We start from the raw sequence: 25,758 nt of genomic DNA on the forward strand, positions 1-25,758 counted from the left end.
TATAAAAATAAGAAGTTATCATTATGCTGCTAGCATTATTACTACTAGAAGCTGTTGCTTCTTTGACTACTAGTAGCCTCTGATCATTTCTATGATTCTTTTCCCCCTCATTTTAGTCTCCTCTAATCCTCTTCCTTCCCTTTCCTATTTATTTCTCTTTACCTTTGCCCTGTTTTGTGAAACTTGGATGAAATACCACAAGGTAAATGTCATTGCAGTGTCATTCATTATCATCTCTATCTGCCGAAATGAACCTCTGCAGACCCTCCCCTCCCAGCCTTGCTCATAGGAACTGGGAAACGAACCGAGAGCAACACTATTCAGGAGAAGCTCTGAAGTCGCCCCCTCTTTGCCACGCTTCCTCACCTACAAAACGGGGATGTTATTTATGCCATTTTCGTAGCGATGCTGTGAGGATTAAGACTGTAATAAACACAACTATATAATACACACAAGTCTAAGTTAAAATAAATAGAAATATAATAACAATAAATTAGCACAGCCCCTGTCTCATAAAGAAGAGCTGAATAAACAGTATCTATCACCTAGCCTCAGTGCACGCAGACTGCCCTCCCACTGGGCTGGACCACCTGCTGCTTTTTGATGTCCCTGCTGCATTCATGTTTTTTTATTTCCAGGGGAAGTCAAGATGGAGGACACTATTAAATACATTTTTTGCTAGCTGCATATTACATACACAGAAACATATGCATACACAACATGTGTGTGCGGCTCTATGTGTTTCCACAAAGTAGGCACACCCCTGTGCTGCCACCCACATCGAGCAGCAGAACATCGCCACTGCTTCCCGAAACATCTCTGGTCCTCCCCGTCCTCATGGGCTCTAAAACGATGCAATCGTTTTTACTAGTTTTGAGCTGTAGGGAAATGGAGTCATTCGGTGTGCACTCATCTGTGACGGCTCTTTCACTCGATGTTCTCTCCATGAGATTCTTCCGTATTGTTCCATGAAAGGGTATTTATTCTTTCCTCATTTTTGTGTTGTGGCCCATTATGTGCATGTACGACTATTTATCTATTCTTGTTGATGGGCATGTGGGCCTACTTCCATTTGGAAATTTTGAATAAAGTTGCTATGACCATCCATGTTTTTTGGTGGACATGGGTAACATTTCTGCTGGGTGTATTCCTGGCAGAGCTGTAGTTGCTAGGTCGGACGATGAGGGCATACTGAGTTTTCAGTAAATACGGCAAAAGAGTTTTCCAAAACAGTTGGGCTCACTTATTCCCTCTGCCCCTTGCTGTGGGTGTTAAGGTCCCATGGCTACGCATTGCCACTCCTTGATATTGTGAGTGTTTTTCATTTGAGCCAGACTGATTGAGGTGTTATGATATTGAATTGTGGTTCTAGTTTCCATTTTCTGAGGACTAGAAAAGTTAATTACCTTTCCAAATGTTTATTTGCCATGTTGATATTCTTCTTTGTGAAGTGCCTGTTCATATCTTTTACCCAGTCTCTTGACTTACTGGATTGTCTGTCTTTTTCTTATTGGTTTTAGGAGTTATTTATATGTTTTGCAAAGAGTCCTCTGTCGGATACATATATCACAGATATTTCCTTCTACTCGGTAGCTTGCATTTTCATCCTATGAGTAGCAGCTTCTGATGAGCAGAAATTTTTAATTTCAATGTAGTTCAATGTATCAATGTTTCTCTTATACTTAGTGCTTTTTGTGTTCTGCTGAATAAATACCAGAATACTGCAAAGTCAGGAGATACTCTTCTGTCTTGTATTTAGGAAGCTTTCTTCTTTTACCTTCCAGCACCAGAAGATTATTCTCCCTGAGATATCATTTTTTCCCCATGATTCCTCTACCTAGGCAGACAGAATGAATTACTCCCTCTTCTGGACCTCCATAATAGTATGCATTACTTTCATTATCTCTATTATGTATTATCTTGAATCGTATGTATCTTCCTGTCCGTCCTCTCTATCTCATTTCCACACTCTATTCACTCAATTATCTAAATTCTTCATGATCTCTTTACTAAATCCTGGTCATGATGCCTTCTAAGTATAATAACTCTAAAATTGGCCTATTCTTCTCACCCACACTGCTCCCTCCATGTCTAAATTTGTGACATCTCATCCTAAGCACTGGCGACTCTAACTGGTCACCAGTCTGTAACCTATCCTTCTCTAATGAATTGGCCACACACCAAAGCTAGCATGGTCTTCCAAAAGATCAATCTCTTCAGGCTGCTTCCTTTTTGAAAACCCTTCCACGGTGCCCATTATTGTCAAATTAATGTTCAACTCATTAACGTGCTGCAGTGGCCTTCCAGGATGTGAAGGATTACTTTGTCTTTCTCACCACTGATGTCTCAGCTCTAGCCTCTTAAAGACTTTTGCAGTTCTTCAGACGCCCCCTCATGAAGACACTTCTGTCTGCCTCCATATCCATGACCCTGCCCTCATCTTCATCCTTTGGGTCTCATCCTATGCATCATTTTTAGCAAGAAATCTTCCCTGATTCCCTAGTAAATTAACTCCCCGTGCTAACTGGTATTACAAAACCCTCATATTTTTCTCCATTACAATGCGCTATGCCTCTTATTGTTTAAGTCCGTCTTCTCTGTTAGACTGTGTGTTCCCTTGGGGTAGAAACCGAGTCCTGTCTACTCCTGAATCCTTGTACCAAGCTCGATGCTAATATGGTCCCTTAAAAAACATGCACCGGGTAGCAAAAGTAGGTTTACAGTTGTTCATATGGGAAATACTATAATAATTAATAAATAATAACACAAGAATAAACTCTGTGTTTCATGTACTCACAACTGTAAACTGTTCTTGCCCCCCCCCATATATAGTGAGGTGAAACAAACTGATCTGTGTTCATATGCCCACGGTATAACACTGGGTTTGGCGCACAGCCAGTGTCAAGAAAAATCTTTGTAAAACACCAGAAACACTAGTGTGGAGAAGGTCTTAAGGACCACTAACTTCAATCACCCCACCCAATGGAATGATGATGAAATAATCTTTATAACCTTCTGACCGAATGTCATCTATTTATAACTCAGAGAGTCACTATATACTTCAGTTGGCCATTCTAGGTTTGGCATGAATGTGCCTTAGAAAATCTATTGTATGCTGAGTTTCAACTGAGATCTATTTTATCTCACTTAAAAGCTGGGGTCCTTGTCGTTTCCTCTAGGTAGATCAGGTTTAGCCCGTTTAATCCATATTAATGAATCGGACTATCTTTTCTGCAAGACAATCCTTTTGGTATCTGCAGTCAAGTCCTCTCGCTCCAAGTCAACCGTCCTCAGCTATTTATCACAAGACACTCTCCTTCAGGCACACTGTGGTTTCTTAATGTCCCTCCTGAGGTATGATGCACAGACCTGAATCCAACCCTCCAGCAGGTGTGCTCTGACTGATCTAGAATAAGACAAAGCTCTTGCCTCCTTTTTTTCTGACTAATATATTTCTATAATGTAACCCATGGCAGACCCGAGTTTTGGGGGACTGAGACTTATACTTCAGTTCCTTCATGAAAACAGCAATTCAAGATCAGATATGAAGGTGCATATTTAGAATGAGAAAGTCTGAGGACGTAAAAGGTGAGGGAACCCTGAACCTCAAGCTTCATTAGTTTCATGGTAAATCAGCCTCTCTAAATGTCCCCATGATCTTAATAACTTCCTAGTAACACCCTGTGAATCCGCCCTAAATATATTCCAATTATAACTCGCAGATCTCTCCTCCTCTCCCAGCACCACAGGGTGATCAGTGCAGACTGAGCCGAACTTCCCAGATTCAAAGCCTGCTGGCACCTTGAGGTCACTGTGGGTATCATAGGAACAGTCTAGGATCACTGGCACACCCAAGGCAGTTCTGACTTTCCTATGAGGCATTACCGAGCTCATCTGTCTACTCTTTTCTCTGCTAAAGAGGTAGGGTTATTCCTCCTGTATCTGAGGGTATGTTTTGTTTTAACACTAAACCACTTTCTTGGCCTGAATTTCCCTGAGGACATTCATTCATTGTTCCCCAGTGACACTTCCAAGCTCTCCCCGAACCATTTTCCAACCATCTTCTATAACAGGAGCATGAATCAAGCCGTTGCCAAGGAAGCAGAATATAAAAGTCATATTAGGCTCTGCTTAGCTCTACCTGCCAATCTCAACCCAACTTTCCTCCCACTGACATTCACAATCACCTTTTATCATATACCTTTCTAGAAGGTCACATTTTTAGTCTGCTCAAAGTTAAAGCATGCGATTTCTTCTAACTATAAAGTTAACACATGATCAGAAAAGTTAGGAAAGGCACCGCAAGCCCCAAGTAAATCATCTACAACCTAACCACCCAGAGGTAACCTCTTTTAACCTCTCAGCATATTTCCTTGTAGTAGTATGTTCTTTTATTATTTTATACCGCCATGCCATACATTCAATCAGAAACTATCCATTTTTAAATTAACATTATATCAAATCATTGTCACATATACTTGGAAATTCTTTATAAACAATGTTTTAGTACCTGCTTAATGTTATGTTGTATGGATACTACATTAATTCACTTAGCTTCTTCATATGGAAAACTGAGATTTTTTTCTAAAGATTTATTTATTTATTTTTAGAGAGGGAAGGGGAGGGGGGAGAGAGGGAGAGAGAGAGAGAGAGAGAGAGAGAGAGAGAGAGAGAAACATCAATGTACAGTTGCTGGGGGCCATGGCCTGCAACTCAGGCATGTGCCCTGGCTGGGAATCGAACCTGGGACACTTTGGTTCCCAGTCCGCGCTCAATCCACTGAGCTATGCCAGCCAGGGCGAGATTTTTTTCTAAAGATATATTTATTTATTTTTAGAGAGGGAAGGGAGGGAGAGAGGGAGAAAGAAAGAAACATCAATGTGCAGTTGCTGGGGGCCATGGCCTGCAACCCAGGCATGTGCCCTGGCTGGGAATCGAACCTGCGATGCTTTGGTTCGCAGCCCACACTCCATCCACTGAGCTACACCAGCCAGGGCAGAAAACTGAGATTTTTATACTGTTTTTCAGTTATTATAAATTATGCTTTTTAAAACAGCACTATCTGTACTTAAAGCCTTGTTAATTTTCCCCTACAATCTCCTCTCTACTTTATGACGAATTAATAAGGGTAAAATTACTATTTTAAAGGGTATATTATGCTAAGGTCATGAGCACACATGGAGCACCTAGCATGGACCTGACATATAACAGACATTAAACAAACACAAATATTTATATAGAGCAACAAAGGAATCCTTCTAGTTGTTACATTTGCACTAGCAATGTGTAAGAGCATGTCTCTCTACACTCCAGACAGCACTGAGTCTTCTCATTTGTCAACTTGGCCAAAAGCACACACACAAGCACAAACACATGTGTGTGCATATGGATATACAGAAAACCACAAATTATTAACAAATAAGGGAAAAGAAGATTACATAGAACTAAAAATTTCATAAATTGCCCTATCATTCTTGGAATTCAAGTAACATCTGCCAAAATACATTGAAAATCAAACACCATAATGTAGGAAATTCAGACAACATAATATAAAACTATAATATATACTAGACCTGGAGCATCTATAAATAACACCTTTTAGATATTTTTATCAAAATAATCAGATAAAGCTCACGTTTCCATTCTTGACATCTGAAAACTAATTAATAACTATGAATTTAATGTCCTGTCTGTATTAAAAATTTGTAATTGTATCATGATTGTCTCAGTTTTCATTGGTTTCCCTGAGTTCCATCTTCTTTCTCCCTGCGCATCATGCCTGCCCCTAGACCACCTCCCCATCCACCCTCTTCCCTTCCCCCACCCTCGTCCCCTCCCCCACCATCACCACCAGCACCTACCTTGAAGATGAAGTTTGCTCTCGGTGCTTTGCAGAAGGACGGAACTCACAGAGTCCAGATTGTCATAGCTGTTACAGCCCAGAGGCCCAGTGCGTGTCTCTGTGACCTGGAGGGGGCATGAAGGGTGACAGATGTGAAAGAGACACCCTTGTATGGGACAAACCCCACAACACTGGCCCCCGGCAGAGCAAAGCCGGCAGGGAAAGCCGTCTGCGCTGGGCCAAGGACCAGGCCTGGCTGCCTCCGAGCAGGGGACAAGCCAGCACACTGCCCAAGCAGACAGCCTGGAGCCAGAGCGCCCAGCTTCTCTTCATGGCACCGCTTCACAAAGCTGTTTTACGTATTCTGTGAACTAATCAGTGAACAAACAGTGGAGGACATTTCAAAAATCATGGGCTTTAGAATCAGGAGAGAATCGGTGTTAAATCCTGGCTGCTCCATTTATTTGCTCTGTGACCTAAGGAAGCCGCTTCACTTCTCTAACTTGAAGCTAGTAAGTCCTTTCCGAAGAGGATGTGAGACTGGACATGATGGGTGTGGGTGCCTAACACGTGGCATGCACTCAAAAACGAGCATCTTACTGCCAAAAGTCTCTTAAAGTATATGATGGCCATAGGCACTGTTATTAGGCAAGAACAATACAATTATCTTCGTTTAAAAAAAGATTTCGCCCTGGCTGGCGTAGCTCAGTGGATTGAGCGTGGGCTGCGAACCAAAGCATCGCAGGTTTGATTCCCAGTCAGGGCACATGCCTGGGTTGCAGGCCATGGCCTCCAGCAACCACACATTGATGTTTCTCTCTCTCTCTCTCTCTCTCTCTTTCTACCTCCCTTGCCTCTCTAAAAATAAATAGATAAAATCTTTAAAAAAAAATTTCAGCAAGGAGCACAATCAACACCACCACAGAACAAAACATCCAGATCCTACAGTTTCCAAAACATCGTCTTAGAATAAGTGAAGTGGTGGATAATGGGCGGATGGCTATTCAAAAAGATAACTTTGAAACAGGACTAGCTTAGTATGAGACGAGGTTTCTTTGTCCCGCTCGCCTTCACGTCCCACTACTTCACACAGGCACTGTAGAATTGTTGTGAGAGCTGCGCCCAACTGTAAAGACACAGCGGCGAGTGCTGTAGGAAGTGAGGGCTTGGGAAACAGCCACAGGCATCTCCAAACGCCAGCTCTGCCTTTCTCCAGGCGAGGAGCCTACAGTCGGGTCCGTACCTTCCTTTTCTAAGCCTCAACGTCCCCATCTACAAAATGTTAGTGATACTCACCCACCTCAGTGGGGAAAGGGATGGTATGTTTGAAGCGTTTAGCACTTAGGAAATAGTAAATAAATGGAGGGCCATTCGCTTTGGAGTTCTTAACAAATAATTTATTCTTTTTTGAACAGAAGAATAACACAGTTGTTCATGAGTGACGACCCAGGAAAAGGAAACCCTGGGCAAAACTTCCCCACCCGGGTCAGCTGTCGTGTTACACACACAGCTGGCAGTGAGGCCTGGCTCCGCTGGTCAGCTGGGGCTGCAGGGAGAGTCAAGAAATGTCAAGAAAAACCAAAGGCCCGGACTGAGTGTGGAGAGCTGTGGTCCTGTAAGAACGGCTTCTGGGGTGGCCTCTGGGTGGTTGCTCTGCGAAAGGCCTGGGAAGGAGGCAGGCTGCCCTTCCAGGAGGCACAAAAGAGGATTATCTTGTGACAGGTTTCAATATCTCAATCCCGCGCCCGTCCAGTGGGGAGAGAACCGTTTGGTGATAATAAAAACCAGGCCTTTGCTTCGCTCTGACTCTGATGGCTTCATAAAGATCCGTCTCCCTGTGCTGAGTTCCCTAACAACATAATCCCCCCAATACAGGCGATTCTTCTCAGAGAAGTGGCTCTTTGTTTGTTGATCTGATTTATTTCTCCTCTCCTAGCTCCCACCTTAGTAACTGGCTCCCTCCCGCATTTTTCTCTTGCTTTGGTCAATTTCTGACTCATCTGCCTGAGTCTCCCCCCTTCACTGCTCTCCCCCCTAACACATATACACTTTTTCCCTAGAGATATCTTTGAAAGTCTTAATATAAGGCTAGGTCTGCATTTTATTCAGAAAAAAAATGTCTGGAGATTGAGAAGTAAAAAGCAGATATAATCTGGTTGTAAAAATATTGAGATGCAAAAAATTTGCACTGAAACCCTCAGAAGAACTAATCAATTATACCAAAAATGCCCTCCTTTATACTTGTTTTCAAGTTGATCCCTGAATTTATTGCATTTAAAATGAAATGTATTTTTTTAACATTCTTGTGCTGTAAGTCACCTAATTAAAAGTCTAAAGCTGCTCTACCTAGTGTGGCTATTAAAATTAAAATTAATTACAATGAAAAAAACTCACAAATTTAGTTGCTTAGTAGCCACATTTCAAGGGCTCCATGACCCCAAATGATGAGTGGCTATTGTCTTGGCCAGCACAGACATAGGGCATTTCTGTCACCTTGGAAAGGTCTACTGGCTAGCGCTGGTATAGATGAGCCTGGTGTAGATAAGCAGGGGCGACTGTTTTTGTAAATAAAGTTTTTTTGGAACACAGCCACACCCATTTGTTTACATATCATCTATGGCTGATTTTTGTACAATAGCAGCTAGAATGAATTTGTTGCAACAGAGATCATATGACATGCAAAGCTTTAAATATTTATTGTCTGGCCCTTTACAGAAGATATTCATAGTCTAGAGATGAGAGTTCCAGTCCCTGTGAAGGTTCGTTCTCTCTCTCTCTCTCTCTCTCTCTCTCTCTCTCTCTCTCTCTCTCTCTCTCTGTGAAATTCTGAGCAAGGGCATTTAACCCTTGGATTACAGTTTTCCATCTGTGACATGGGAGAGGGGGATAAAAAACCACAGGTGCTTAAAAAATTACTGTAATTCAGTACTCTGACTCCTGCTAGCTCTGTGACTTTGGGAAAATCACATTCCCATTGTTGCTCCAGTTTTTCCACTTAGAAAGAGAGCCTGAAAGTCATCCACGCAGGAGAACTTCAGGCATGTGGGAGAGGATTGTTGCTAATTACACCATGGCCATAGCCGGGGCTGCCCCAGTAAATCAGTAACGATGATCACACTAATGACAGTGCTCATGTAATTACAGGGTGCTTGACAACATCAGTCAGAACGGTTGGCAGGGTATACTGTTAGATATATGGGTATGAAGCCAGGGATTGTATCTTCCCATTAAGTCTCAGAATACCTGGGTTGCAGCGCTGTTGTCTTAGGAACCTGCCACCCCAACCCACCCTCAAGCTGTACCTTGATTGCTCCAGTTGATATCTGGATCTCATGGAGCCTCCTCATGGTGCCATCACGGTCAACAAAGTAGGATGACGCAAGCTGGTGCAGAGCTTCAACGCTTTGAGTGGCATTCCCTGACTTCCTGTCGAGGCGACTTTTGTCCATGTACATGGTCAAGGCCTCCTCCCCTGCATGGAAAGGAAAGAAGCTCAGGCAGCCTGTCCAGCTTTGGGGCGAGAGGAACAGCTCCAGAGTGTGGAGGCTACAACACCCTCCAACCTCCCACTAATTTGCCCAAATTTCCTTTTACCACTGAAAATCAAAAGCACGAGGACAGAGAAATAGTCCATAGGTGACTGTAAGAGCCAAGCTCCTCTAGGACAAGGATCATGGAAAAACTCCTAGTCATCGAGTGCAGTCCCTACTAATCTACTTCACAGTTCTCACCAGCATCACCTCATGAGTCACCTCTTTCTGGGGTACAGTCTCTTCTGTAAATGGATGATTTTACCATAGACCAGGGGTGTCAAACTCATTTTCACCGGGGGCCACACCAGCCTCATGGGTACCTTCAAAGGGCCAATGTAATTTTAGGAATGTGTAAATGTAACTACTCCTTTAACAGTTAAACAAGAGTTCAGTGCTCCTGCCGGGTAGAAACAAGGTGCTGGGCCAGATGAAACAAGGTGGAGGGCCAAATTCGGCCCATGGGCCTTGTGTTTGTCACCTGTGTCATAGACGGTCCCTTCCCCTTCCTTTGTCCTCATACTCTGTTTACTCATCATCATCCAGCTCCTCCTTTCCCTCTTCTCTCTCCTCTCCCCTTCCCTCCTTCCTTCCTCCTTTCCTTTCTCTCTTTCTCCTTCTGCTACCCCTTCCTAGACAGACAGACGGATGGATGAATAGATGGATGGATGGCTAAAGAGATAGATAGAAAGATAGATAGATAGATAGATAGATACACAGTTTACAGAAAGATATCCAGAAAGGAAAAATCATGTGCTTACTGTAGAGAAAATTCTAAACTGTCAGCTCTGTCAGACACTGTCTATATTAGCTACTTCTTTATCCCCTGTACAAAGCCCAGTGCTTAGCATATAGTAGATAGTCAGTAAACAATTAATTCAGCTTTTTCTATTCTTAAATACCTACATATACCAGGCACTGTGTTTCTGAGAGTATGATGGAAGAGAGGTTCTATCTAAGGGAGAGGGGAGATGACAGCAAAGTTCGGTATAGGATGAATATGTAAACTTACACATTTCACTACATGAAGTTTTCCTTAGAAACGCATGCATATGCATTGATTAATAACAGTACTACCTTATGGTGCCTTTTATTTTGCATAACAAGATATTTCACCAGAACTTCAGACAGGGAGATCCAGGTCACCAACTAAAGAGATCCGACCATTGTTCATCTGGTTTCACCCTCTGCTAACGGTGAACCTGGGGACATTTCTTAAACTCTCTGTTCCTCAGTTCATTCATTAACAAGCTTAGGAGAAGAGTAGCACTTACTCCATAGCATTATTAAGAAGAAAAAAATCATTAATACAGATAAAGTCCCTGTGCCAGTGTCTAGTGCATTGTAGCAACCAAAAACCATTTGAAATAGTAAAAAGGCGGCCCTGGGCTTGAATTAGCAGCTGTGTGAGCAGGTTACTCGCCCTCTCCATGTTTCAGTTCCCTCAGGTGTAAAATCGGGGGTGCTAATTGTACTTACCTCGTAGAGTTGTCACAGGGTTACACTAGTTGATCAGTTAAGTACCAGACTCCTGCCTGGCACATAGCACAATGGAAGGGCTGACCACCACTATTCAATCACCATAAACTATCAGTTGTATGAGATTTATCCTTACATCTAATCAACCCAATACAATACGATAGTCAAAAAAATACTATCAATACTTTTTTTTTAATGTTCATCTGAGGACAGTTTTTTTTCATTGCATTTAGAGAGAGAGGAAGGGAGAAAGGAAAGAAGAGAGAGAACATCAATGCAAGAGAGAAGCATTGATTGCTTGCCTCCTGTAACCACCCAGGCGCGGATCACATGTGCACAAACCAGGAGTCACACGCACCTGTGACCAGACAGGGAATTGAACCCACAACCTTTTGGTTATGGGATGATGCTCCAACCACCTGAGCCATGCAGGCCAGGCCAAACACTATCAGTACTTTTTGAGGACGAAGCCTGAAATCTAAGATAACTGAAGTTTCTCTAGAATGCTGATGGCTTTTTCAGTTGAAGGAAAAAACAATTTACTTTCAGAAGGGCAGCAGCTGTCACAAGAAGTAGGCACAGTCCTGACCCAAAGGTTAGCTCCTCTGCCTCGGATCCCTTCATGACAGCTCCTAGAGCACAGCTGCATTGCCAGCGTCCCCACAGGCAGCCTCCGGTCTGTCTCTGCAGTGCCGTCGCTCTCCCTGTCCCACCCACACCATTCCTCTGCCCCCGTGATGTAGTCTTACCAAGTTCACATGTCATCTGCCCTTACTACCCCTCCTCTGTCCTTGACCTGGCCAACTTGTGGACACCCCTGAGAACCTGCTCAAGCATCACCGCCTTCCTGGTGAGCTTCCCCCAACCCCACCCGCACCCCAGGAAAGACGAGAGTCACTTTTCCTCTCTCCGTCACGAGCTTGTTTGTCCATTCAGTTTCGTTCAGCAGGCACTGGCCATTGTGTGTGTGCTGAGCACTTTGGCAGGCACCGGGTGACAAATGAATAAGACATTGTCCCCATGCTTGAGTCACTAAGTGACTAGGCGCCTGCTGTCCAACATGGGAGCCACCAGCCAAGGGTGACTCCTGAGCACTGAAGCATGGCCAGTCCAACCTGAGATGCGTGGTAGGTATAAGCTACACAGGGAATATCCCCAAATGTTTAAAAAAAAATGAAATATCCAGTTGTTTATTCTGTTGATTACTTGTTGAAGTGCTACTATTGTTAAGTGAAATATATTCTTAAATTGATTCTCCCCTTTTTATTTCCACTTTGAAAAACGTGGTTGTGAGCAAATGTAAAATGGCATGTGTGGCTCACGCTGCGACACACATTTCGTTCCTATTGGACAACGCAGGTCTAGGGAGAGAGGGACGGGGATCATTTCAATGTCTCGGGTGAGCAGCGAAGGTGCAGGGATGCACAGAGTGGGATGCAGCTGGAAGGAGGCGGCCCGAATCCCTGTCGCTAACATGGGATGCGGAGCCCTGTTGGTCTTGTCTTTCCAGCTGCCCCCCTGCCACTCTCTAGATGTGCTTTATCCTGCACAAATGCACCCTGTTCCTCTCGGTGTTTGAAGTCTGATTTTCTGCTTTTCTCCTGCTAACTTCTGCTCATTCCTCAGAGGTCACCTAAGACGACACCTTCTCTGAGAAGACCTCCCTGAATCCTCCACTGTTAAACTGATTAAGAATTCTAACCCCCTGCTCCCACCATCTCTTATTTCTCTGATGCAGCACCTATCACATTTTCTGGTGATGGTTTGTTCAGCAGCCGGCTCCTTCACCAGAAGAGAAGCACTGTGACGTCCGGGAGCATGAGAGAGTCTTTCATCATTTCATTGTTATTACCTAGCACAATATGGGTATGTATTATGTGCTGAACAAATTATCACAGTATTTTTGGATGAACGAATGAATATGGAAATGATCCAACCCTATGGTGTTTATTGATTGACATATCTGCCTCAATGACTAGACTGCAATCTCCCAATAAGAAGATTCATCATCATCAAAATTAATCTCCGGGCTCCCTATGCCTCTGAGCTGGGTTCAGAATAAGACACTCATGTTTGCAGTTTCCCTTGAAGCCTTCCTTGGTTTTCCAAGAGGACGTGATCTTTCATCCTTTGGACTCCATAGCAACATAAATAGATGTGACTTCACAATGACTTCATGTACAACGAGACGTTCAGTTCAGGAGTGGCGGGTGGTGGCCTGAGGAACAAGGACTCAATCCGCTTCTCCCAGGTCAGACTGAGAGCAGATGTTCGGTTATCACTTGAAGGATAAATAGACGGGCGGATGGATGGATGGGTGAAGAGATGATTGAATGGGAACATGGATAGATGGATGGGTGGCAAGGTAAATGATTCAATAAGTGAGTAGTCTAGGAGTTAGAGGCAAGCGGCAGAGGAAATACATATTCCAAGTGCCAGCTCAGGCTCTCCAAGGGGCCTGTGAGAGTGGAGGTGAAGCAAGCCCGTTCCCTGTGGACTGAGAGCTGCCAGCAGCAAACCTTAGATCAAGAGGGGTTAATGGGATTCTCGCTGCATTATTAAGACTTAATTTCTTGTTTATTAAGAGAATGTTCTGTTTGGAGTTGCTTTCCCATTTGGGCATTCCTGCAAATTGCCTCCTCACCCCACGAAGGCCTTTCCTCGGTCCCTGTCCTCCGGGGGCCTTCGCCTCTCTCTCTGCAGCACCACTTTCGGGGGGAACAAAGTAGGACTCAGACGCATGGGTGTGGGGGCTGAGGTGGGAGCTGATCATTTGACCGTTTGAGTCCACAGGGGATACTGCTGCCAATGGGGGTTGGAGATGTCTGAACTGCAGGTTCCTCGGACACCCCTCGTCCTTTCCCTTCTGAGCCCCGTGACTTTATTCTCAGCTTTCCTCTTAGGCAAGGGGAGGCGTCCCGAAATGCAGGGTGGGAAACAATGGGTGGACACACAAACATACACACAAGTACGAAAACATGAAACCTCATACATAAAAAGACATTTGTGTAAAATATACACATTTACACACATGTGCAAGCTCGCATATACTCATATATGTGGGCATCGTACATGTATGCATGTGTCCAAGAGAAGTGTGTGTGTGTTGAGTGTGTATGCATGTGTACGTATAGGTTCATGTATGTCCGAGTACATACATTTGCACACCTCTGTCTATGCATGCATGTAAGCTTAATCATACGCACCACACAGATATCTGGGCTCCAAGGGCTTTCTTTGGGTCAAAATATGATCTTCTGAGGGAGTAAGGGAAACTGATATCCCTGTGTGTCAACCTAGACCCCGAAATTTTCTCTTCACCCCGTTTCGTAAGAAAATTACTCACACCAAGCATGTTAGGGGTTGAAGAGATTTCCCTGAAAAGCTGAGGATCCCACAGATATGTCTCAGTTGTCAGCCCTCCCACTGCCTCCACTTGCTCTTTCTCACTCCATTTCCTTCCACTTCCCTCTCCCTCAGGAGCCATACGAGTACATTTGCTTGTCCCACATGTGACAGTTTACGGATCATCGCTGTTGTCTGAGTATGCCCTTAGGAACTCGCCTGACACCTCAAACAGCTTATCCAAGTGTTTCTCCTAAATAAATATGGTGTTCTTCTCAGGAAAAATTATAGGAATAAAATTTTCTGCACCTCCTTCCATTTAGACTGGAAAACTCATATCCGGATAGGGAAATTAATTTTTCAAGTCTCCCATTCATCCAGTGAGTGGAAGGGATGGGCTTTAATCCTGAGTCCCTAAGTTTCTTAGCCCCATTAAGTAATGGCAATAATAATGTTAATAATAATAATAATAGCAATAATAGCAAAAATGTGTTAGGTGCAAAACACTGCACTGAACACTTAAATAGATTTGTTTTTGTTTATTTTTTAGAGAGAAGGAAAGGGAGAGAGAAAGGGAGGAAGAGAAAAACAGATGTGTGAGAAACATCCATCAGTTGCCTCTCCTACACCCCCAACTGGGGACCCAGCCTGCAATGCAGACACGCGCCCTGACCTGGAACCAAACCAGTGACCTTTCCATTCACAGGCTGGTGCTCAATCCACTGAGCCACCACCAGTTAGGACTGCACTGAACACTCTCGATGCATCATTTTATTTAATCCCCACAATATGAACTAAGTGCTATCATTATTTGTAGTTACACAAGGGAAAACCAAGGCTTAGAGGAAGAGGGACTGGGCAAGGTGACACGAGCCTGGGGAGGAGCAGGAGGCAGGGTTGGAACCTGGGCAATCCAACTCCAGAGCCTGCCCTCTCGTGCACTACAACTTGCCATCTGCCTTCTCTCCCATTGCATGAGGTGGCCCTTCAAAAACATTCTTCCATGAATGAATGAATGAATGAATGGATGAATGAATGAATGAAATGATGACATGAGAAGGACCCCACTGGGTTTCTGGCACATTGTGCTCAATCAACAGTCAATCCTTCCCTGCCCCCCACCCCCACTCTCCCACATTGAGCTAACATCTGGGGTCTGCTGTCCAAAACCAGAGCTCAGTCCAAAGCTCTGCATATTTTAAAACGTTGTGCTGTGGAAACAGGAGAGGAACAAGGCTCTGTGAATAATTCACCACCTTGCCTTGGAGAAATTAAAAATATATTTCACTGCAAAACAAAGGTCTTATTTATTTGGGATTTCCAGAGACTCAGACAGAACTCAGCCTCTAATGGAAGAAATGAATTGGTTGCAATAATTTTTTTTTCAGGTAAAATGAGAAGTGAGAGAAGTTCACAGAAAAGCATACAGGTTAATGCAACACTCAGTGTGGAAGTGATTTCATTTTCACTTTACAAGACAATACAACTTATGCAGCATGATTTAACATTCAAAGTCCGACTTCACCTAATCTCTGACTGGCAGCACACAACAAATATATGCTGGTTGGTTGTTCTGGGGAATGGGTGGGTCGGTGGATGAATCAGCTGGTTAAAGACATGGCCAGAGCTGAGTCAAAAACTAACGCAGGCTTTGTGGCCTGAAAGACCTAAACTGAACTAAAAAAACACACGCAAAACTTAGCTGTGTCACTTACTAGCCATAATGCTTCTGAGTCTCAGCTTTCTTATCTATAACATACAGATAATTCAACTGAACATGCGGTTTTTGAGGACCGAAGGCGATGTGCAGTGTGGACTGTGGGCAAATACTAAATAAGTTGTGGCTATTCTTGTAACAAAGAGTAAATTTGCCAAACCAGCCACATTCCTCACATCACCAAATGCGTAATCCGACCTCCCTCAAAATACACATACACTGTGTGCTCAGCCTAGAAAGTTTCACACCTGCTTTCCACCTGGGCAACTACTGCCAAGCTACACAGCTACTTCCTCCCTAAAGTGTGCATGAACCGGTCCAACTTCTGGTGCTCACCCCTCCTCTGAGGCAGAAGACCAGCTGGTACAACGAGTTACACCCCAGCCCACCCAGCCTGCCTCCATGGATATACCACTCTTGTTTAGCTGCTACAAGCCATATTTAAAGGCAGCTCTCTGAGTGGGTGGCATGATGCTCCACCACCAAAGGGGTTTTCTCAACCTTTAGCGAACCCCGTCACTGCGGCAAACAACTGATAACAGGGATTGTAGCTGAAAATACAGAGCGACGCATGCCTGCAAGACCCATGAGCACCTACATGCACCAGCCTCCACCATTCCTCCCCTCTTTTGCAGTTCCTTACTTCCCTTTTATCGTCCCCTCTTCTCCTTACGCCCTTACGGCCTGACTGGACTTGGTGGGACGGAGGGACAAGGCTGACCAGGTGGAGCAGTGGGTCTGCCTTCCTACTAACCTATTCCAAGCCCACAGAAGATACAAACGATACTCCCCTTGTAAAATGCTCACCTCAAGTTATGAGTCCCTAAAGCAGACTCACGTGAACAAAAAACATCCTCTAAACAACATCTGAATTGTAATTATTTCCCCAGATTAGACTACATTCCAAAAGGGAATAAGACAATAACCAAATTAAGCATTCCCAACAAACTGAACTAATTTCCAAGATGAAGCTCTGTTTCTACGAGACAGTGAACTGTCGAGTTAGACCATCTCAGAAAACAGAATCCACTGCTCTGATAGGATCATAAGGACCAAGACACTTTGGCTTATCTGGCAATATACGCTTTTGAGTGATGTGCCAGGGCAGAGACATGTTTATGCACATTCCTGTGAATTAGCACATCTCCGGGCCTCCCACCCTCCCCTCCATCCCAGACCCAAAGGCACCACAAGGCTCTGGCCCAGTGGCTGCTGACCTACCTCCCAAGGTGGCAGAAATGAGGAGGTGGGTGCCGTACTTTTTGATGATGGTGTCGATGAATTGCTGGGTGGTGGGTCTCCTGCCAAGCAGGCGGATGCTCCTTTGAAACTCCGGCATGAGGGGCACTGGGTGGCGGACCAAGTCTCTCCTCTCGATGGCTGTGTTCCTCACCTTCCAACGGGCAAACTCCCTGGGCAGGAGAGATGAGTGAGACTCTTCGACTTACCACCTCCACCCCAAGCCAAAGGCTACCCAACCATCCCGTCTGAGTATCACTCTGTAGGTGAGAGGCTGGCTACAGTTAATGTTCAATATTTGGTAAGTGATACTTAGAGCCAGGGCTCGCCATCTCTTCAGCCAACAAATACTTATTGAACACACTTCTTATCACTGGGATACTTTGGCAAACCAGAGAAACACAGTAGTGTTCTCCGGTTGCTCACAGATCGTCAGGGATACCAAAAATCGCTGCTGTTTAGGTGCTTACCCATCCCCCTCACTAGACCACAGGTGGCAAACACGAGGCCCATGGGCCGAATCCAGCCCTCCACCTTGTTGTATCCAGCCCAGCACCTTGTTTCTACCCAGCGGCTGTGCAGAGCTCTCGCTTAACTGTTAAGGGTAGTTACATTCATACGGTCCTAAAATTACATTCGGCCCTCTGCGGACAACTGCGAGGCTGATGTGGCCCCCGGTGAAAATGAGTTTGACACCTCTGCACTAGACTGGCATGATACCATAGAGGTGGAATCTTCCCACATACATGGTGCATGTTACGTGGTAGGATTCATAAGAATGTTATTGGGACAAATAAATAGATAAGGGCGGAAAGGAAAGAAGGGACGGACAGAGAGAGGCAGGCTATGTAACAATGGACAAGAGTCAAGGCACAAAGCAAATTGAGACCTGTTCTAAGACAACTGCAAAACCAAATAATAAGCCCAGAGCTCAGTTTAATTCAAACAGTTAACATGAATTCATTGAGCAACTGCAATTGGGAAGAAATTAAGCTGTGTTCTGAAGACTGTACGGGGGGATTTCCATTCTTCCCTTCACCAATGATAGAATGGGTCAAGATCAGAGAGCATTGAACTTGGGAGTCCAACTCAGACTCTCACTCTGGCTCTTGAAAACTATGTGGTGGGACCTTAGGTCGTGCATGCCACTTCTCTGGACCTGCCTTCCCTTCTCTATAAAATCCAACTGGTGTTATCTATTTCCTGTTGCTGGAGCACTGGTTCCATCAGACATGGAGTGTGACCCAAGGGCATGGACAACAGTGTGAGAACTGACTGTGGGAGTGGGGGGTGGGTGGGCAGAGAAGGGCTAAGGGAAAACATTCAGACGACTGTAATAGAATAACAATTAAAAAAATGATTAAGAAAAAACCCAGAGTGTGAGAATGCCTTCAGAAACTGCCAGGCACTAATTCCGTGTGAAAGATAGTTTTATAACTTTATTTCCTCACAAGTTCCCAGACATGTACATCATTAAAGGCTCATGGATAATGAACAAGGAGCATGCACACTGAATACCAGCAGAAATTTAAAGGGCCTTGGCTGAGGCTACCTTTGCTTTCGTAATGACCTCCTTCCTACCAAAGACAAATCTCCCCAGGAACCACCGGCTCTCCAACCTGTCTGAGTTACAAGCTCCAGGTCCCTTGAGAGAAACAGACCAGCCAAGAGGAATGTGAGTTCAGCCTAGATAAATGACGGGAACCAGAGTTTAATGGAAAGGTCTCTCTCTCCCGCCACAGATGAGAGAGACGAATGAAGGATGGGGCACGGAGCAAGAAGAGGCAGAGCAGGATGGGAATCCCACTGAGACATGCCCAGATAATTCAGCGGTGGGGTCTGACTCCTGGCACAGAGGAAACTGGGTCTGAAGAAAGCTTTCACATCAGGACACGTTTCCGAGTCTCAGAGCTTGTGATCTGTCTGCTCAAGGAATCTCTGTCCATAATTCATAACCTAGTTCAAACTCTGAATAAAGTAGAGCTGAGTACCTCACACATAGGTGCGTCAGTCAATCAGCTGCACTCAGTGACACTTTGCAGGCACAAAGTATCCTGTCTACGAAAGGGGGATGGGCATGTCAGAGTCTCGTGTCCTTGTCTCATGTCCTTAAGAAGCTTACAGTTTGGCAGGGAAGAGAAATTTCCAATTTCTTGCAAATCAAGGACTACACGATACAGAAGAAGGAACAGAGACTTCTCAGGTCTCTGGGCAATGCTTCAGAGAGGATGCCAGAGCTGAACTATAGCTCTGAAGTTCACGTGGGGCTTAAATAAATGGAAATATTACTAACACATGCACAACTGGGCACATGGAGAAAAGGGCCGGAGCAGAGCGAGGGAGGGAGATCCATAACGCATTACAGGGAGAGCTGAACAGGACAGGAGGTGTGAGCAGAAGCGGGTGCGAAGGAGACAAGACGGGGCAAGAGAGTGACCAGATATGGGGAGAGGGTAGCGTGGCGGGTAGCTCGGACACGAACCCCAGGGATCCCAGGCCCTGGTGTTCACACCCCCATGTAATCCTCTCCTGCTGAGTGTGGGCAGGAGTGGACCCAGCAACTTGCTCCTAAAGAATAGAATTGGAAGCTGATGAAATTTATTTCATGATTAGGTTCTAAAATATGGCAACTTCTCTCTCTCTCTCTCTCTCTCTCTCTCTCTCTCTCTCTCCCTGCCCCCCCCCACTGCCATTTTGTGAGATGCTCTATGGAAAGGTCCACACGGAGAGGAACTGGGGAAGCCTCTGGTCAACAGCTTCCGAGGACCTGGGACTCTCAAGGAACTGAGTTCTAACCGTAACCCTGGGTATGAGCCGAAAAGCAGGCTTTTCCCACTGGGGCCCTGAAATGACCACAACCTGGTGAGAGAAAGGCACCCAGCTAAGCCACACCCAGTTCCTGACCCACAGAAACTGAAAGATGATAAACACTGTTGCATTAAACCACCGTTGTGCAGTAATTGGTTACTCAGCATTGGATGACCGATGAAAGGCAAAGAGAATCATCAGCTATTTCTGAGCATAAGGAGTCTTTCCTCATCAGACTGTCCCTGAAATGTATTAAATTATATGCATATTAGTTATGGAACTATGTATACATAGTTCTATGTATACATAGAAACATACATATATTTCATAGACATATGTAGCATAATAGATAAATATATACTTTTATATGTTATATATTACAATTATACCACTATATTACATATGTATTATTTTTACTTATGACCTTGGGCTACAATTTTTTTATGTGACTATGTCTATATTCCTCAAAACGAATGCACAGAGAAGTAACATCAAAAGTCATACAACTAGTTAGGGGTAGAGCTAAAAGTAGAAAACTGGTATGCTGATTCTTAAATCACTCTTTTCATGTAGATACTGAGAGGTAGAATATAAAAAACGTCGTGGAACCAGTACTGATACAAGGAAACGATGCCACTCCCACCACCAAATGATGAGCCCATGACACAATTCCTGTTTGTCTGTTTGTTTGTTTGTCTGTCTGTTTGTTCGAACAGCCTCCCTAGTCTTCCTGATGCTCACCAGCTCCACCCCCAGGGCCTGCTGTCCGGGTTGCTTCCTCGAAAAGACTAGGGGAGCTGATGCTGGGTCCCCGGTTCCTCCCCAGCAGGGAGAGTGCAAGGCCCGAGAGAGGGGCTGCATGTGGCCTGCTGAGCATGCGCCGGGCTCTTGGGAAGAGCTCAGTCACTGGGGCGTGTTATCACGAAGCACTGGCGCTGAGCCGGGCACCAAATGTTCAACAGCATGAAAAGAGTTCCCAGTCCTGAGGAACCCCATCTTACTGGGAGAAAGTGGACGATTAGGAAAGCTGTTTGGCTCTGGTGTGCTATTTGCAGTGGTCACTGTAGTCACAGAGTGATCAGGCAGGAGGGTCCTTGACAGAGTCTGGAAGGGGGGCTGGGGTGGGAGTAGAGATGTCAAAGAATTCCCCTGTACAAGTTGAATCTTGAAGGGAATGTAGGATTGGGGCAAGAATGTTTCAGGAAGAAAAAGCTGGATGTGCAAAAATGGAGAAGAATGAGAAAAGATAAGGCAGTTGGAGAGTGAGGGATGCCTATGTATGGACAGCATTCATGTGTGTGTGCATGTGTGTGCATGTGCATGGATTATAAAATGACAAAAGGAAGCCCTGGCTGGTGTGGCTCAGTGGATTGAGGGCCAGCCTGCAACCCAAAGGGTCGCAGGTTCAATTCCCAGTCAGGGCACATGCCTGGGTTGCAGGCCAGGACCCCAGTAGGTAGGGAGCCCATGACATGCAACCACACATTGATGTTTCTCTCCCTATCTTTCTCTCTCCTTTCCCCTCTCTCTGAAAATAAATAAATAAAATGTTTTAAAAAAATAATAAGAGGAAGAGGCAGACAGGTTTTCAGAAATCACAGGACAAAGGGCTTTGTGTGCCAAACTTTGTTATGACACTTCAGTCTATAAACTCTGTTCTTATTGGCCAAAAATCCAGACTAAAAACTTTCACATAATGAGTTCATGGAACTCTGTGACTGTCATAGGGATATTAAAGCAAAGACTGTAATAGTCACAGAATTCTATAATTTTATACTCTCTACCAAAATATACTTATGCAGAAGGGCTTATAGTATCCAGATCTATTCAGAAATTGAATTAAACAACATTAGAATGGAAACCATTGATTTGTGTTTTCAAAATCGGGGCACCTACTATTCTTCCAGATCTGAGGATGCAGCAGGGAACGAATTGAAGTCCTGCTCGCAAGGAGTGTGCATGCCAGTGAGTGTGGACAGACACCAGAGACAAATGTGGAACATCAGAGGGAGGCACACGTTATGAAGACCAATAAAGCAGAGGAAGGAGGCTGGGATGTCCAGGGGTGGGTTTATACAGATGGTCAGAAAAAGCTTTCCGGATCTGATGGCACTTGAGGAGAGACTTGAAGGAGATGGACAAGAGACCATGGAGCCACTGGGCAGAAGAGTGACCTAGGAAGAAGAAACAGCAGGTGCCAAGATCCTGAGGTAGAAACAGGTTCACTAGGTTTAAGGGGCATCAAGGAGGCAGGTCTACGTGAGTAGAGGACATGAGATGAAAGAAAAGGTGAGAGAGAAAAATCCCTCAAAATACGGAATCAAAAGATCTCAACAGGCTATGTTAGATTTGGTAACAATTTTGTGTTTTTAAATTCTAAATAATATAGGAAGTCAAAAGAAGGTTTTCTTTTTTAAGTATATTTTATTGATTATGCTACTACGGTTGTCCTATTTTTCTTCCCCTTTCTCTCCTTCTACCCAGTACCCCCATTCCCTCCAAGCATCGTCCCTTAGTTCATGTTTATGGGTCATACATAGTAAGTTCTTTGGCTTCTCCATTTCCCATACTATTCTTAATCTCCCCCTGTCTATTTTGTACTTACCAATTATGCTTCTTATTCCCTGTACCCTTTCCCCATTGTCCCACCTCCCCCTTCCTGCTGATAACCCTCCATGTGATCTCCAATTCTGCGATTCTGTTCCTGTTTTAGTTGTTTGCTTAGTTTGTTTTTGTTTTTGTTTTTTTAGGTTCGGTTCTTGATAGTTGTACATTTGTTATTTTACTGTTCATAGTTTTTATCTTTTTCTTAGATAAGTCCCTTTGACATTTCATATAATAAGGGCTTAGTGATGATGAACTCCTTTAACTTTACTTTATCTGGGAAGCACTTTATCTGCCCTTCCATACTAAATGATAGCTTTGCCAGATAGAGTAATCTTGGATGTAGGTCCTTGCTTTTCATGACTTTGAATATTTCCTGCCAGCCCCTTCTTGCCTGCAGTGTTTCTTTTGAGAAATCAGCTGATAGCCTTATGGGAACTCCTTTGTAGGTAACTCTCTTCTTTTCTCTTGCTGCTTTGAAGATTCTCTCTTTATCTTTAATATTGAGCAATGACCCAATCTGACATATGTTCTAAAAGAGGAGCAGACAATTTTTTTTTCTGTTAAGGGCCATATAGTAAATATTTTGGCTTTGCTACCATAAACAACACATAAACAAGCGAGTGTGGCTGTGCTCCAGTGAAACTGTGTTTGCGAAAGCAGATGGCAGGCTGGATTCAGCCCATAGGGAGTCTGACCCCCGTTCTAAAAGCATCCCTGACTCCTTTCACAGAAGCCCTCAAATTTAACTCACTGGACTCATGGATAGGAAAACTGAATTTCAAAGACATTCAGTGATCTGCCCAAGATCACACAGCAAATGGCTGGCAGGGCTGAAATCAGAGCCTGGTTCATGCTTTCAAATATAGTGGCTTTTCGAATGCAACATACCACCTTTAAAAAATAAAAAAGTTAAAAAATAAGTAAAAAATAAGAGAGTGAGAAAAGCCTTGCTTGTCATGTTGCCTAACTGCTCTGTGGGCCCAGGAACAATTCCATGCAAGTTCTCAGTGAATAGAACACAACCTAAAATACATCTTTCCTTCTGAGCCCACAGAGCAAGTCAATTCCCCTTGGAGGAGAAGGCAGGACTCACAAAGGCACAGGATCCGTGGAATGCGCTTACGCCCAATTAAGCCTCCCAGCAGGACAGGCAAACCAATTAGACCGAGATTAAAAAAGGATCTTGGACGGGAGGCACAGGGTGGCTGCAGCAGGGCCCGTCCCACTGAGGGAGCAGAAGACGGGAGGCTGGTGACCACAGAGGCAAAGGCTGCATGAAGACTGGGGCCGGGGGGCAGGATTTAAGATAAGGTTGGAAACAAAAATCAAGTCCAAATTTTAGCATTGACTTTGTAGGAATGCTCACTCATCCTCTTTATCGACCCTCTGCTCTCCTACACACACCCACACACCACCATTCAATGACAGGTGGAGCATGAGGTGGCGCTGAGGGAGAAAAGATGGCAAGACAGGCAGGAGCACTGGCTCTGTGCCCTGTGGAAGGTGTTTGCTCTCCTGGGAAATAAGATGATGTATTAGATGATCTTCAGCTCTGTATCTCTCAGCCTGGGCTCTGGAGGTAGAAGAAACCTTGTGCTAAGTGAAGTAAGCCAGTCAGAGAAAGACAAATACCATATGATTTTGGTCATATGTGGTATCTAATGAACAAACTGAACTAATAAGCAAAATACAGACAGACTCACAGACGGAGAGCAAGATTACAGCTAAGGGGGGTGAATCGGGGGAGGGATTGAGCAAAAAGGAAAAAGGACTCAGGGACATGGACAAAAGGATGGAGATTGCAGGGGGTGGGGGGAGCAGAGGAGGGTATAAGGGGATTAAATGGTAATGGAGGGAAACACAATAAAATAAAAAAGAAATCTTGAGTTAAAACCTGACTCTGCTACTGATTAGCTATGAGATAGTGGACAAGTTTGCTTACAGTCTATACAATGTAGATGTAATCCAGGGGAAGCATAACTACCTTAGAGGGATGGGTTTAGGATTGCATGAATTCATGAAGTGCAGTCAGTACCTAGGACATAACGAGCCCTCGATCACATGTTAGCATTAAGTTATGATCAATATTATCATTGCTGCTATGCTTATGCAAAAGGCTGCAAACAAGAAGTTGGGTGACAGTGTGTGGATGGTAGGATCAGAGAGGAAAGAAAACAATCATGATCTTTTCAATGCCATCGGTAGGTAGAGCTTTTGGGATAGGTGGGATGTGAATGTTGTGATGTGTGTTAGAAGTATTGAGTCTGAACTTAATAAATTCTTTCCAAATCTACCTCGCTTATATGCCATGAACACCAAAACCAAGTATCTCCTCAGACTGAATTAAACAAAGTAATGGTGGGAAAACTTTGTAGATCGCTACAGGGTACAAAAAATTGGAAGCTGCTGTCAGTATTTTTTATTATTATTTGCATAAGGCACATTTATAATGATGTTCCTATTGTTTAAATTTTTCTTTTTTGTTTTCCCATGTAAAATAGGGGGGTGACAATTTCTACTTCTTGGGGCCGTGAGGAGAGCAGTAAGTGCTGGATAAATGTGAGCTCCCTCCACTGCCTTGTAGATCACTGAGGCTCCTAATTACGTGTGACAAAGTGAAGGGTTGCTTTCCTCTTCTTTAAGGAGCATGTTTTGCAGCTTGTTTTTTTTAAATTAAATCTGAAATAAGTGCAGGTAGTTTGCAAAAACACATATACCATATAGACTTAATATAAAACTGGAAGAATAAAGAGAAATTATAAATTTTGGGTTAAGACTAGCATGCAAAGTTAATTCTATAAAGTCCTGAACACTTGATAGAAATGGACTACAAATGTCTCTGAGCTTCCTTGCAGCCAATGGAAAAAGGGACTTCCATCCAAAAGAGCCATACAGTCAAGAAAGTAACAGAGCAGCTCTTTTTCACAGTTGTAGGAGAGACACAGATTTTCTAGATGCTACAAGAGGACAAGAATCTTCCATGGTTTAAATAAAGAAATGGATGGAATGGCTGCTGGTAAGGGATGTCTTCAACAATACCCCAGTGTTTGATTGGCTCACTATAGCCTAATGCATATGCCACAGCACCATTCAGTAAAGCAATTCCATGAGAGTCAGACGTATTACAGTCAAAATGTGTAGCTCTCTAGTGGTCTGATTTAATCCAAGGGTACATTTTAGAACAGTTTATA

General features: G+C 44.1%; 1 protein-coding gene across 4 annotated transcripts in view; it reads right to left on the reverse strand.

Moving 5' to 3' along the window:
• The window catches only part of BRINP1 (BMP/retinoic acid inducible neural specific 1), a 168,639-nt gene that overhangs the window by 49,026 nt on the left and 93,855 nt on the right, over positions 1-25,758 (reverse strand). For all 4 annotated transcript variants that reach the window (XM_045840026.1, XM_045840027.1, XM_045840024.1 and 1 more), the window contains 3 exons: positions 17,135-17,325; positions 9,145-9,314; positions 5,862-5,967 (listed from right to left, as the gene is read on the reverse strand). In XM_045840026.1, coding sequence (XP_045695982.1) covers positions 5,862-5,967; positions 9,145-9,314; positions 17,135-17,325 — 467 coding nt within the window. The remainder of the gene's footprint in view (positions 1-5,861; positions 5,968-9,144; positions 9,315-17,134; positions 17,326-25,758) is intronic.

Source organism: Phyllostomus hastatus, unplaced genomic scaffold (genome assembly GCF_019186645.2).
Source record: "Phyllostomus hastatus isolate PE091 unplaced genomic scaffold, TTU_PhHast_1.1 phas_contig_34, whole genome shotgun sequence".
Lineage (NCBI taxonomy): Eukaryota > Metazoa > Chordata > Mammalia > Chiroptera > Phyllostomidae > Phyllostomus > Phyllostomus hastatus.